The sequence below is a fragment of the Vigna angularis genome, chromosome 3 (genome assembly GCF_016808095.1).
Source record: "Vigna angularis cultivar LongXiaoDou No.4 chromosome 3, ASM1680809v1, whole genome shotgun sequence".
Lineage (NCBI taxonomy): Eukaryota > Viridiplantae > Streptophyta > Magnoliopsida > Fabales > Fabaceae > Vigna > Vigna angularis.
In genome coordinates this window covers 1,107,026-1,122,789 of record NC_068972.1, presented here as the reverse complement: position 1 = coordinate 1,122,789, position 15,764 = coordinate 1,107,026, and the positions used below count along the sequence as shown (strand labels likewise).

Genomic DNA, 15,764 nt, shown 5'->3' with positions numbered 1-15,764 from the left:
TGTTTATAATCTCCTGTAATAAGGTAAAGACCTATCATTAAATAATAAAAAATTAAAGTTATAAAAATTTGAGATATTTTTAAATAAACTTAAATGATAATATGACATATACATTTAGTACGAAAATTAAATTTCATATGCAATTCTTGAAAGAAAGTTTCTTTAAATTATATTCTTTAACAGGAGATTTAACTTTTCTCTGATATTATTTATCACACCAAATAATAATTTTTTCTCTGATATTATTTATCACACTAAATAATAATTAATACCTTGAAGAGGTTTTGTAGGTGTGGGTTGAGTTGAGGTGTTGCGAATTGCTATCGAAATCAAATCGAATCGAATTGAAGGAGTTGCGTTCGAGAGAGAGTTGAATGGGTTCTTGGAAGAGTGGTTCGATGGGTTTGGAGAGGATGAGCGTGGAGCAGTTAAAGGCGGTGAAAGAACAGAGCGATCTGGAAGTGAATCTTCTGCAAGACAGTCTCAACAACATTCGCAGCGCCACCACTCGCCTCGAGATCGCTTCCTCCGCCCTCAACGACCTTGCCGTCCGCCCTCCCGCCAGCCAAATCCTCGTCCCCCTCACCGCCTCCCTCTACGTCCCAGCCACTCTCCACGACTCCACCCACGTTTTGATCGACGTTGGCACCGGATACTTCATCGAGGTCAAACCTTACTCTTCTACATTTATCGCATTTAGGTTTTATGTGTCGCGTTTAGGTTTTCTGCATCGCATTTAGGTTTTCTGCATCGCATTTAGGTTTTATGTGCGTCACTTAGGTTTTTGTGTATTCAATTAGGTTTTATGTATCGCATTTAGGTTTTAGGTTTTATGGATTGGATTTAGGTTTTACGAATTCGAGAGAGTTTTTGCAGTTTGTTATTTGTTCATTGATTGTGATTGTATGCGGAAACAGAAAACTATGGATGAAGGAAAAGATTACTGCGAGCGGAAAATCAACCTGCTCAAATCAAACTTTGAACAACTTGTTGAGGTACATTTCCTCTTGCGTATCTTGTTCCGAGCAAGCTCCGGATGCACTGCTTGTCATGAATTGCTATTAAAATCTATTGATGTTTTTTTATCCGCTCTATAAACTATATGCTGTAAATAATCCGTCTTTGCAATAGTGCAATAAAAGTGGTACTGTATTTTTTCTAGATTTCTGTGGTTTGGCCTCGCCGAGTGATTTAGTACGTGTTTAAATTAACTGGGGCAGTGTTTCAGATGGGAAAAGCATTTCAATGGGGATGCATAATGGAATGTGTTGAAAATTTGTGCATAAGTGAAGTTTTGTTTTTAGAGAAATTTATTTCATTTATTATTATGATTATTACTATTTTTTTCTTCTATCTCAAGTACAGATGAAAAGGTTTATACAAATAGATCTTGAAGCAACTCTTGTGTGACTTGTGTTGAGTTGAGAATTTTGTTCTAGGTTTAAGTGCAACCATGCTTTCGACTTGAACTTGTTATACTACGTTCAAATACAAAACAAGAGAAGTACTGGCAACACTCTGTTCCTGTCACAACCTATACTGTTGGTTGTAATTTATCAAAGACTACAAAATAATAGGAGATTCATTAAACAAAGCGTCAAAGCCTACGTGTATTGGTAGCATTTCTCTACAACATAAATTGTTGTCATCTTGTATTGAATGTGGTAATTATGTAATTTATATTAAATGTGGTTATTCTATTGTGGAGAGGGATTGCTCAAGATAGATGTTATTGTTAGGATATTTATCCTATTTTATCATCATTATAGTGTGTCAAGGGTTACCCTATTTATCATGATTATATTATGTCTAGGATTACCCTATTTATCATGTATTTGTGTATCAATTTATTCTTATAAATAGAAGATTGTGAGAGGGATCAATCAAGCCCTCTAGAATTATTTTACAGTTTCAATCTTAAGTTGGTATCAGAGCGGGTCGATCCCGCTCTGGTTTCTGTCTCGTAATATATATTTGTCCGGCGCCACAGTTCTTTGTCGCCCGCCGCTGCCCGCCGCTGCCCGCCGCCGGCCACCGTCAACCGTCGGCCACCGTCGGCCGTCGCCGGCCACCGTCCGGCCACCGTCTCCGGCCACCGTCCGGCCACCGTCACCGTCGGCCACCGCCCGCCATTGCCGGCCACCGTCGTCCATCACTGTCAAAGTTTCCTTCGTCTAAACCCTTAGGGTTTTCTTGTTCTTCGTTAGTACTATTCGTCTTCTTCAGAAATGGCGTCTGGCAGTACTCTTTCCTTCTCTGGAAGTCCATCAATTACCTCCGAGAAGCTAAATGGAAAAAATTATCTATCATGGTCTGCTGCTGTTGAAATGTGGTTCCTTGGCCAAGGGCATTATGACCACCTTGAGCGAGATGGAAGCCATGTGCCTACTGAAAAAGCTGATCAGTGGAAACAAGCAGATTTCCAGTTGTGTGCCCTGTTATGGCAATCAGTGGAACCCAAACTTTTTGTATCTTTGAGGGCTTTCAAAACTTGTCACTCCTTTTGGAAGAAAGCCCAAAGCATTTATGCCAACGATATTCAACGTCTCTATGACACTACGAATAAACTTGCATCTCTTAAAATGGCAGACCATGATATGGTGTCCTTCATGACTGAAGCCCAATCTGCTGTCGAAGAACTTAGGATGTTTTTGGAAGTAGATCCATTAGAGGATATAAAAAAGAAACTAGACAAATTCTACATGGTGTTGATCCTTCGTGCCCTACATCCCGATTTTGATCATCTCAGAGATCAACTTCTAACTAGTCATGAGGTCCCCTCTATGGAAACATTGACCACTCGCCTTCTGCGTGTCCCGGTATCTCAAACTCAAGAAGCGCATGAACTAGTGGAACCATCTGTCATGGTTGCCACACGAGGAAGAGGAGGACGTGGCACTAGAGGAGGAGGACGAGGAGGTCGGGGACGTACTCAATGCACATATTGTAAAAGGATGGGTCATACTCAAGAGAATTGCTACTCCTTACATGGTTTCCCTTCCAAAACCGCCAATATTTCGAAGACTGAAACTTCCACTTTGAAAACTGAAACCTCTACTTCTATGTTTTCTGAGGATGAATATCAAGAGTATTTAAGGTTAAAGTCTAACAGCTTGGCACAACCATCTCAATCTCCCAATACATCAACAGCCTGCGTTTCTCAATCTATGGAATGTCAAAATTCATGGGTAATTGACTCAGGTGCTTCTGATCACATTTCTGGTAATACCTCTTTGTTCTCATCTATTTCCTTTCGAGAAAAACCTCATTTCATAACTCTTGCAAATGGATCTAAAACTTCTTCCAAAGGAGTCGGTCATGTTTCTTTGTCTCCCTCCCTCAATCTCAACTCAGTCCTTTTTGTCCCTAATTGTCCTTTTAATTTAATTTCCTTAAGCCAGTTGACTAAAATGTTAAATTGTTCAATAACCTTTGATCATAAATCTTTTGTTATACAGGAGCGTGGTTCGGGGAGACAGATTGGAGAAGGATATGAAGCTGGCGGATTATACCATTTTGGATCTCGTCCAAGGGTGTCTTGTGTTGCTGCTCTTAATCCTAAAGTGCTACATGATCGACTTGGCCATCCTCATTTGTCCAAATTAAAAAAGATGTGTCCTGAACTTAGTGGTCTCCAAACCTTAGAATGTGAGTCATGTCAATTAGGAAAACATGTTAGATCTTCCTTTCCTAAAAGGTCTCAATCAATATGTAATTCTATTTTTTCCATCATCCATTCTGATATATGGGGACCTAGTCGTATCTCCTCCTTTGGTTATAGATATTTTGTTACCTTTATTGATGAATATTCAAGATGTACTTAGGTTTATCTTATGAAAAATCGTTCTGAATTGTTAGCTATCTTTACATCCTTTTTGAATGAAATCAAGAATCAATTTGGTCAAGTAATCAAAATATTAAGAAGTGATAATGCCAAAGAGTATTTTTCATCCTCCTTTTCTGCCATCTTGAGTTCCCATGGTATCTTACATCAGTCTACTTGTCCTCATACACCATAGCAAAATGGTATAGCAGAACGAAAAAATAGACACTTGGTTGAAACTGCTCGTACCCTTTTGCTTGGTGCCCATATTCCTGTCCATCACTGGGGGGATGCCATCTTAACTGCATGTTATCTTATTAATAGGATGCCCTCCTCCTCTCTTGATAATAAAGTCCCTTTCTCCATTTTGTTTCCTAATGATCCTCTCTTTCATACATCTCCCCGAGTGTTTGGCTGTGTATGTTTTGTTCATGACATGTCTCCAGGTCTAGACAAACTCTCCGCTCGCGCTCTCAAATGTGTCTTCTTAGGCTATTCTCGACTTCAAAAAGGATATCGGTGTTACTCTCCTGAAACTAAGAAGTATTACATGTCTGCCAATGTCACATTCTTTGAACAGACTCCTTACTTCTCTCCATCTGTTCAGGATGTTTCTATCCTCCAGCAGGTCCTTCCTATTCCAATGGTTGAGTCAAATAGCTCCACTGTTTCTGTCATTCCCAGTCATGATCACAATCCTTCTACACCTGTTTCTCCACATACTGAGATCATCCCACACAGGGCCCCAATGGATAGTCCACCTCCCCAAGACAATGGTGAATCTCCTACTTCAGATTCTTCTCCCTCGTCACCTCCTCCCACGCCTCCTGGTGCAAATGATTCAGCATGGCCTATTGCCCTCAGAAAAGGTACTCGTTCCACTCGGAACCCTCATCCCATTTATAATTTTCTAAGCTATCATCGATTGTCGCCCTCCTATTTTTCTCTTTTATCCTCAATGTCCTCTGTTGTTATACCCAAGAATGTGAAAGAAGCACTTGATCATCCTGGATGGCGACAAGCTATGATTGCAGAAATGCAGGCTCTTGACCACAGTAATACTTGGGAGCTGGTGCCCCTTCCCCCAGGAAAAAAGGCGGTTGGTTGTCGATGGGTGTATGCAGTTAAAGTTGGCCCTGATGGTGAAATTGATCGGCTCAAAGCTCGGCTTGTTGCAAAAGGTTACACTCAGGTTTATGGTCTTGATTATTGTGACACTTTCTCTCCTGTAGCCAAGATGACTACTATTCGTCTCTTCTTTGCCATGGCAGCCATTCGTCACTGGCCACTTCATCAATTGGATATCAAGAATGCCTTCCTACATGGTGATCTTGAGGAAGAAGTTTATATGGAGCAACCTCCAGGGTTTGTTGCTCAGGGGGAGTCTGGTATGGTATGCAAATTGCATCGATCTCTATATGGCCTCAAGCAATCCCCACGTGCTTGGTTTGGAAAGTTTAGCTCCATTGTTCAAAAATTTGGGCTAAAACGCAGTGAAGCAGACCATTCAGTTTTTTATTGTCATTCTTCTCTCGGGAAATGTGTTTACTTAATAGTATATGTTGATGATATTGTCATTACAGGAAATGATGCTGTTGGAATATCTCAACTAAAAGAGTACTTGTGTAGACATTTTCAAGCCAAGGATCTTGGAAGTCTCAAATATTTCTTAGGCATTGAAGTAGCGCAATCAAAAGATGGAGTTGTAATCTCCCAAAGGAAGTATGCTCTTGATATATTACAAGAAACAGGCATGATTGATTGTAGACCGGTAGACAGTCCCATGGACCCAAACCAGAAATTAAGGATAGAAGAAGGTGAATTATTCTCCGATCCAGAGAGGTATAGGAGGCTGGTTGGCAAACTGATTTATCTCACTATTACAAGGCCAGATCTATCCTTTGCAGTTGGAGTGGTTAGTCAGTTCATGCAGGCTCCATGTATTGACCATTGGAATGCTCTCATTCGCATTCTAAGGTATGTAAAGAAGGCTCCCGGGCAAGGATTGTTATATGAAGATAAAGGAAGCATTCATGTCTCTGGGTATTGTGATGCAGATTGGGCAGGTTCACCTATTGATAGACGGTCTACAACAGGATATTGTGTTTTTCTGGGAGGAAACATTATTTCATGGAAAAGTAAGAAACAGAATGTAGTAGCTCGATCAACCGCGGAAGCCGAGTATAGGGCAATGGCATCACTAACATGTGAACTTATATGGGTGAAACAATTCCTTCAAGAGGTTAAATTTTGTGACATCCATACTATGAAGATGTATTGCGACAATCAAGCTGCTCTCCACATTGCATCAAATCCAGTGTTTCACGAGAGGACTAAACATATAGAAATTGATTGTCATTTTGTTCGTGAAAAGTTGTTGACCAAAGAAATATGTACTGAGTTTATTGCGTCAAACGATCAACTCGCAGATGTATTGACCAAGTCATTAAGGGGTCCTCGGATTGAGTTTATTTGTTCCAAGCTTGGTACATACAATTTGTATGCTCCAGCTTGAGGGGGAGTGTTAGGATATTTATCCTATTTTATCATCATTATAGTGTGTCAAGGGTTACCCTATTTATCATGATTATATTATGTCTAGGATTACCCTATTTATCATGTATTTGTGTATCAATTTATTCTTATAAATAGAAGATTGTGAGAGGGATCAATCAAGCCCTCTAGAATTATTTTACAGTTTCAATCTTAAGTGTTATTAAATAGGGGACGTGGTGGCTCTAAGACACTATGATGCGGCAGATTTCCTGCAAAAAGTTGTTATAGTGCTATGATTTCATGGGTTTCTCGCGATTCCCTATGATGGCCACTTTTGCCATAGAACTTGTGGTGACAATCACGGCTAAGGACATGGTGGAAAAAACACCAATTATCTTATAGGAAAAAACACACTTGAGGAGAGTCCCTGGTTTGTCCAGGGGCCACTCCATTGAGCTTGTTTTAAGCACTAGTGTTTTGCTAAACCAAACCCAACATTGGAGAGACATTTACTGAATACCGTTGACATCTCCAGTTAAGTAGACTATCTCAGGCAAACAACTGATATGGTTTTCTCAAGTAATCCCTCTGTTCACGAGTCTCTTTTATTTTGTTTCTTTTATTTACTTCATGTCTATTTCCTATTCTGATCTCTTTATTTCTCTGAGCTGGTCAAATTTATCTCTTCTCCTCTTTTCCTTTTTTCTAGTTTCTCTCTACTTCAAACTAATGCTACTAGGTTTATGATGTTTTCTCATAAGTTTGTAGGATGTGTACTTTTTGATGAATTTTGCAACTTACATGCTGTTTGTACGTTGTTTGTCTATACTTTTTATTTATTATAATGCAATGCCTCTTCCATACCTGGAATTCCATCTACCATGTTCTCACTGCTGGATTTGGGTTGCTGCCATAGGAGTTCACATTTTTTATCAATCAAGCTAGCATGCATGTCCCCACAAAGTTTTAAACAAATGATTGGTATCCTATTGTGTGAAATATTCTACAATATTTTTTTGTGTACTTTGGATATGTGTTTTATTATAGCTAGCGTTCTTCTGCTACAGGTACCACCACGAAATAATTTGGCTCCAATATTTTTTTTATAAAATGAATCATCTTCCCCTCCCCACCCCCTGGACGAAGTTCAAGTCAATTACTTTTTTCACGTTGTTTTTTGAAATGAATTTAAGAGTTCTCATATTACCTTTTACCTTATTTCCCAAAGAAAAATGAATTTGTACAAATCTCACTGCAGGTTGCATCCAAAAAGAAAAACGTGGCAGATGAAGCTGGAGTTATTTTACAAGCTAAAATGAAGCAATTAGCGTCTTCATCCTAAAAGTACTTGTATAATTCTCTTGCTTCTTCCAATGCAGTGTACCATAGAAAATCAGCGGTGATATTATATGTTATTTAAACCTTTTATTTTGTTTGGAAGTGTTTAGAAAATGGAGTCAATCAATGACAATTGAAATCTAAAGGGTGATTAGGAATTTAACCGTGGTGTTTCAATTGCATAATTTCTATTTGAGCAGGTTGTTGCAGTCCGTGTTCATTGTTGGCCTTTATACTGTGTTCTGGTTTCACTCAAGCTGTTCATTATTGCACCAGTGTGGGGTTAAGAGAAGGGTTTCCTTGAGAAATGTTGTTGTTCTTCTGGAAAAAAGAAATTGTTAAAGATGAACAGATTGTTTTTATAGTCTTGCATTAATAGGGTTTTGGTGTTTGTATTCAGATAAAATATAATCCTTTATAGGCATGCTTGAAGAAAACTCCTTTCATGGGCACTTGTAGGAAAGAAAATACAGAACAAAACAATTTTTCAGAAGTTTTTGAAGTCTTTTTTTCCTAACATTTATAGGAGAGAAAGAATACAATATTGTTTTTATGAAACTAAATTAATATATGCATGAGTTATAAATCAATTTTAAATAAGTTAGTTATATAAAATATTTTATACAAATTAGTTTATATATAATTTTTTTTTACTTATAAGTATTGTTTTTTTCAAAACTAAATATGAAGTACTTTTAAACACACCCAGTAAGTTATACCTGTTTACATTTTCTTTATCATGCGAATTGTATTGAAGTTATATTATATATAATAAAAAGTTTTGACTATACAGTATAGATATTCTAAATACTTATGATTTAATTATATGAACAATCACTTTTCCTTGTTTACGTGAGTTACCTTTTTTTTTTCCTGTATTTCATTTTTGCTTCACCATTTGTTTTTATTATCTTTTATTGTAAATTTTGTATTGTGACTTTCAAAATTATGAAGAAAAAAAATAGAAGATATTTTATATATACCAGGTAAATGTTATTACATATTAATAGATAGATAAATGAATTGGATTGGGTGGTAAAAAAAGATAAAAAAAAAAGTAGAAGAAATGAAGGGAAGAACACAAGTGCAGGAAGGGAATGCGGAAGAGGGTAAATTGATTCTAAAAAAAATGTTAAGATAGGACAAAATATGGAATTGTTTTTCCTTTTTAAGTTTATAGTCTTATAATCTATACTATCATTTAATTATTTGATTATTTTGTCTATTAATAAATAAATAAAACTTAATATTTATTTAATTAAATTAATTTTGAATATTTTATTTTAAAATAACTAAATATTCTTTTTTTTTTTAAAATTATACCATAATACAAAGAGATAATTTTTTTTGCTGTCATCTCTTGATTAGTTAATTTTATCTTTTGGTAAATAAAAATTCATTTGGTTATTTATTCAGTGAAAATAATAATGGAACAGTGTCTTTAATTCAAAATAGTTAAATAACTTTCTTTTTAAAAAATAAAGCTTAAATGATTTTTATATTATTACTTTTACAATATATATATATATATATATATATATATATATATATATATATATATATATATATATATATATATTATTTTTCATTTTTGCTTAACTATTAAATAAAATAGTAAGATTAAATATGTAATAAAATTGTGAATATACATTTTCAAAAATTCATTAGTTGTAGAGATACAATTTGACATTTTTTTTGGTGGCATCTCTTTCATTTCATATATAGTTTATTTAAAAATTTAATTAAATTAGAATTTAAAATTTTCTTGAAGGAATTAAATTATTATCTTATGTTTAGGGAAGTCCTTCGTTAGTAAGCCAGGTGCTTGTTGTGTAAAGAACGAAGAATATACTTGTAAGTATTTCATGTTCGGCACTTAGCAAAAGAAACTCCGCCAAAGGCTTTCTTTGACATAAGTTGAAACGACGGAAAAAAATGTGATCTAAAAACGACATTAGTTTAGACTATGAAATAACTTTTATGTTCAGCACTTGCACAACTCTTTATATCATTATCCAGAATTCGGCATGCAACGTTCTAATTCCTTTACAATTGTAAAGAATATCCAATTATGATAAACACACTGAAATTATTGTTTGTTAACAAAAGAAGATTCTGCAAGATCGATGGCCCGAGCAAGGGCTGCAGCTTTATTCTCACACTCTCTCTGCTCATCAGCTGGATCACTGTCAGCAACGATTCCCGCCCCAGCCTGGAGGTGGGCAACCCATTCTCTGCGTTTGTTCATATGATCCTTGTACGAGTACATCGTATCATAACGAGCATTAGTAGGGAAAACTATGGTTCTCAGTGCAAGGGCTATGTCCATATCGCCGTTAAAAGATATGCCTCCAAATCCCCCGCTATATGGCCCCCGTCTTGCCACTTCCAACTCATCAATCAACTCCATTGCTTTTACCTGTTTTATAACAATCCAATCATTTACATAATGTTCAGCTATAACTACCTCCCAACCAACTCTATTTATTAAGCACAGGTAATATCGGAACTGAATGCGACTGCCTATCGTATAATGGACAAAAAACTACATTAACAAGGGGAAAGAGCCTGCTCAAACCTAAGCTACCACCTTCAAGAGTTCTAAAATTTACCTTCGGTGCTCCGCTAACTGTACCAACAGGTAAAGCAGCACGCAATGCATCCCAGCTTGTTAAGTTATCTAACAACTCCCCAGTGACCTGCAAATACAGGTGTACTTTACCATCATCTCAGAAAAAGCTTCACCAAATCCACGAAATAAGCTAATTTTAAAAGTAATCTTCATATTCAACATCTCACGAAATAAGCTCTTAGTCATAATTTCTTTGGCAAAAATATATGGGCCTGTTGGTATCAATAAGCATTGTCCTCTTAGGATTAAGGGAAAACAAAAGATAGGCGCAGCTTTTCTAGTTTTTTATTTTCAAAGTTAACTGGAAAGTGATTAGTCAGTATAGGAGTAAACATTCACTTTCCCTGCAAGTGATTGTAAAGTAAATGTTGTTATATCTGACATTAACAGAAACTCGGGACAGTTTATTCTTCAATTTGATAAGAATGACCAATAAAGCAGAAATATTGAAGAGATCAGAACATAAAAGATGTTAGATTTTCATGTGTAAACACCCCTAAATTATGTGTAAACACCCCTAAATTATGTGTAAGATATTAAGTCAAGTACAAAATATTCCCGAAGCGTGTAGATCACTGTCCTTAAGAACTTATCCACGGTATATTACAGAATTTGTGAGGATCTCAGCAAGGATCTCTAAAGAGATAATAAAATAAATCCAGAATATTTTTAAGAGAAGAAGAAAAGAGAAAGAATGAAACTAAGAAGAGAGAATAATTCTGATGTGTTTTGGAGTGAAGGAAGTGTTCTATTTATAGAGTTCATGGATCAGGCCCATGACCTAAAATATCTCTTAGAAAATTATTATTTTTAATAAAATAGAACGTTGGAAATGAAATATGAACGTTGCACATCAAAAGGAGACGTTGCGTGCATATAGGAAAAAATCTCCAAAGACTTGCGGTCCAAGCTCAAAACTTCCTCCGCAAATGATGGCACATATCTTTGCAATATTATATTAATAAATAATAACACAAAAGCCGCCAAGGACGAGTATTACTTCCCAACATTTATATTAGTTAGCATTGTCAGCAATGTAAAATTTGAACTGCATTTATGTAAGATTCAAAACCTTGGAACTTACAGTTGAGCTTATGTGCATAACATGGGAATAGCGCTCGATATTCATGAGCTTTTCAACTTGAACAGAGCCGGGTTTGGAGACCTGCATATTCATCTTGCATTAAGCATATGGCTAAAACACAAACTGCCCAACTGAAAAGCAACTATGCAAAAGGTCAAAAATAGTTATGATCATAAATTACCCAACTGCAAAGCAACTGTGCAATGCATATAAAGATCTGTTAAAATAGCAACATAGCATTTAGAATAAGGTTAATGCTATGAAACATTGACTTCTTCAATAGGGTACCTGATATTCATGTTTGCTTTGCACGTTAAAAAAATAGAAAAAACTGTCAAAAGAGTCCCTCCATTCAAAGGGTTTATGGAGGTAGAAAAAAGGGTACGTAGGGAATTACAAGTTAGGACCCGATCCCATTGGTGATAATAACTAATTATATTCAGTAGTAAAATGGGATTGGGGGAGTTAGTAGGAATTGGTTGAGTTTTGTTACAAGAAAATTGGGAGAATCAGCTCTGTTCGTACTCGGGTGGAAGAGAGGACATTACTCCGTTGTACTGGTGTGTTGTGCTTGATCTCTGTTCAGTATCACCTTGATAACAGTGCAGAAATTGATTGTTTGAAAATATTAAGCATCATTATGAGCAAATCATTTTTTACATATTATGGTCCAGTTTTTTCAGAACCATTTTCCAAAATCATATTGAATAGAAAGATTCCTTTTACATCTGGGATTAGATCAAGGGTTTACCTAGGAACCTTAGTCTTAAAAATGCAAGACTTTAACCTCTATGACATAAAAGATAATAAGCCTGGAATTGAAAACATTTTACCTTTCCAACATCATTTCTCCCCAAATCAACTAGCATTACGTGCTCTGCACATTGCTTTTCATCCTTCAAAAGTTCTTCCTCCAACATGATATCTTCTTTGGGTGTTTTTCCTCTCCTAGTAGTACCAGCAAGGGGCCGGTTGGTGATGTTCCTCTGTCAAAAAGAATACAAAAGGCCAATCAATACATTTTACACTTGTAATGAAGTTTGTAACATTGACTAGTTTAGAAAAAAATTAAGAAACTTAAAAAAGGGTTAACAAACAAGACAAGCCCAGCTATAAACATTTGTTAATAGTATTGATATTGTGGAGGAAGAAAATTAGCCCATAAAGCCAGGTTATTGGAGTCTTATCGCACAATGATACCTTCTTCACCCGTGTAAGAATTTCTGGACTTGACGCAACCAAAATACTCCCTCTGGCCTGACAGTAGTATATATTTCAACAAGTTAACTTTGAAATGCAAACTAAATAATACAATGACAATGACAAGAAACTGGAAAACCTGTAAATAAGTCATATATGGACTAGGATTAACGATCCGCAATGCTCTGTAGACTTCAAATGGATCTGCAAAAGTTCTCCGTTCAAAACGTTGACTTAGTACAATTTGAAAAATATCACCCGCCAGTATGTGCTCTTTAGCCTGCAATACTGCCCTCTTATATTCCTCATTTGTCATATTTGACGTCTCCAGTTTAGGACCAAAGAGATGTGTGTGTAACTTGATCGAACCTGCTATCAGCTTTGGGCTGAAATTGACAATTATAATAGCAGATATTGAAATTAAAGTCAATCACCAAAATCAGCCATCCTTTACCTTAATTTGAAAGGTCAAGCCAATAAGAAAACAAATTGGGGGGAAAAACAGAACACTCACGTGATTATATCATGCACCCGAGATACTAAAGTTTCCAGCTGGTTCCTTCCATCACTGAGAGCTTCCTCAGCAGAAGAGTATCGATCTAACCGAACCCAATGAATCACATATGCTCTCTGGATAGAACCAAGTCTAAGAAATCACATGTGCTTTCTGGGCAAATCAAAATCAAATAAAATACAAAATAGAAATACTCTCCAGGTCCAAGACAGTGAGCGTGGATAAATTGATCAGCAGGACTTTCTTAGAAGCAACAATTACATTCATAGCAGTACCTTTTCAACATGATCAAACACAATAACATTATCATAAAGGCCCAGATGAATATCAGGAAGGTTTCTGTCGTCTACTGGGGCATTAGAAAATGGAAGCTTCTTCTTTTCTACATAGCGCATTGTATCATAAGAGAAATACCCTATCCAACCACCTGCCAATAAGAAAAACAGAGCACGCTCAAAAACACATCAGGAAACTCGTAGATATCCATTTATCATCTCAACATTCGAAGCAAGCAAAATAATCCTTAGAGTAAAAACAAAAATCAACCACAAATCTTTTTGCACAATATATTCATTCCAAATAATATAAAATTTAAAAAAAAAAAAGTGAACAAAAATAAACAAGTTAACCGATGATCAGTGTGGCTGCCTACACACGACCACGGTGTTGGTAGAAGACTATAATCTAATCAGAAAATCTAATAAAAGAGAGTAAATAGTGCATGTATTAACTACATAAAGGTTTAGTTTTACGTTTTCATTCGATCACAATCTGTTATGTATGGAAAGTTCGCCAGCTTTTATCATAACTAGATTAAGAAAAATAAACAAGCAATAATTTCATATTTTAAATATGTTTACAGTCGCAGCATATAAAAAATAAATTCAAAACGAAATGGTAATTAGGATGAGAATTCAATTTCACATGCCGCAAAACGCCTCAGGAAGTTCATCAATGAGTTGAGGCCTCCACTTCTCCATGATCCTTCGAGGAATTACCAGTGGATCCTCTGCAATTTCCTCACTCCTGCGCCCTTCCATGTGGTCCATAACAGTAACCACATTCTCTTTCGCCACAATCTCCATACACGGCTGTGCTCCCACCACACTGTACCGCCCCTAATCAATAGCAACACAGACTAAGCACACAGTTCAACACATTCAGAGACTAAAACGTAAGAGTAAATTACACAAAACTCTCAACTTCTTCAATCTCATTTGAAAAGCATCACACAGTATACCTTTCATCGGATGTTAATTAAAACCTTTAAAAACACAGCAAAAATGTGTTCGATGTCGCAAAACCTCACAAAACTTCAGAACTATCAGTGTAATTTACTAAAAAAGCTGAAATAAAATTAAAAAAAAATGCGTTCTCACAATGCTAGAAAATTGGCCGGGCTCCACCGATTCAAATAGAAAACTAGGAGCATCTCTCTCGTCCTCCTTAACGAGACACCGGTAAGCTAGCACTGGAGTGAGGTGATCCGAGAATATGCAACGGTATAGAGGAATAACGTTCCCCTTCTTCGAAGCTTCGAGAAACTTCTCGGAGTTGTCAGCTGAAGCAGAGAAAAAGTGAATGAAGCAGCAGAAAGTGATATAAAAAGCGAGATGGAAGTAGGAAGAAGAATAACCTAATGAGAGAGATTGAGCAGTGCATTTGACGGTGAGGGGGCGGTGGCTCCAACCGGATCTGGAGACGGCGGTGGTTCGATTAACGGCGTTCGCGAGAGTTAGGGCTGAATAAGTAACAGCCGCCATTGCTACATGCCAGTGCAGATGCAAATGCGATGTGGCAGAGAACAACAAGAATCAACAAGGGCTTACAGTAAGTGTCACTGTTTGGATTTCTTTTTTAAAAAAAACATTTATTTTAAATTAAAAAAAAATAACTCGAATCTATTACAACTCTAAATAGTTTTAATTTGTTTCAAAATTAAATATAAATATTTTAATAAAACTAATATAAACTTTATAATAATTCTTTTTAGTAGTTAATATGATTATGAACCTTATTTTCTAAAACTAAAATTAATACATCATAAAAAATAAGAAAATAGAAAGATACCATAAAAAACAATGTAAAAGAATTATTTTAAATTATTAATTAAGTATTAAAAAAGAATCTCATAAAAAATAGACGGTAAATTTAAAATATTAAAATAAAACTATAAATCTTAAATATTAAAAAAGGTGTAGTTTCTTACCATTTTCTTTCTCTTATATAAATAATAGATAAAATGTTTACTTTGTAATTAATTACTCATTAAATAAGTATAACTACAATATAAAATAGATAAATTATATTCTATAACAACATTTATTAAAATAAGTCCATTATTCTTAAGATACGTATTAATGAAAACATATATTCAATGAAAGTTAATTTTAATTTGTTTTCTTTTTTGTTTCATCTTTTTATAATAATATCAAATTAATTTCTGTTTTTTCTTTAATGTGTTTATCTTTAAATTCTTTTAAAAAAAATCTAAATACTTAATAAGTTTTGAACTGAATCCTAAAAAATCGATTCTAATTAATATATATATATATATATATATATATTATAACACATATTATACAATTGCAAATTAATATATAAATTATAGTTAGTATTAAATTATATATTATATATTTTATTTAATAATATAATAATAAGTATAATATAAAAATAA

At 35.4% G+C, this 15,764-nt stretch overlaps 2 protein-coding genes across 2 annotated transcripts; one reads left to right on the top strand and one right to left on the bottom strand.

Moving 5' to 3' along the window:
* Positions 1-268: 268 nt before the first annotated feature.
* On the top strand, positions 269-7,820 carry LOC108324309 (prefoldin subunit 5). The gene is made up of 3 exons (XM_017557229.2): positions 269-665; positions 918-995; positions 7,578-7,820. Exons 1-3 carry the CDS (start codon positions 375-377, stop codon positions 7,659-7,661), a joined length of 453 nt encoding a protein of 150 aa, XP_017412718.1. The 5' UTR covers positions 269-374; the 3' UTR covers positions 7,662-7,820.
* Positions 7,821-9,629: 1,809 nt separating this feature from the next.
* On the bottom strand, positions 9,630-14,918 carry LOC108326376 (anthranilate synthase alpha subunit 2, chloroplastic). Its single transcript, XM_017559857.2, has 11 exons — positions 14,724-14,918; positions 14,467-14,648; positions 14,016-14,205; positions 13,363-13,514; positions 13,088-13,203; positions 12,713-12,959; positions 12,574-12,630; positions 12,207-12,359; positions 11,374-11,454; positions 10,270-10,356; positions 9,630-10,076 (listed from the first exon to the last, which is right to left on the bottom strand). The coding sequence occupies exons 1-11, from the start codon at positions 14,848-14,850 to the stop codon at positions 9,747-9,749; spliced, it is 1,722 nt and encodes a 573-aa protein (XP_017415346.1). The 5' UTR covers positions 14,851-14,918; the 3' UTR covers positions 9,630-9,746.
* Positions 14,919-15,764: the final 846 nt, after the last annotated feature.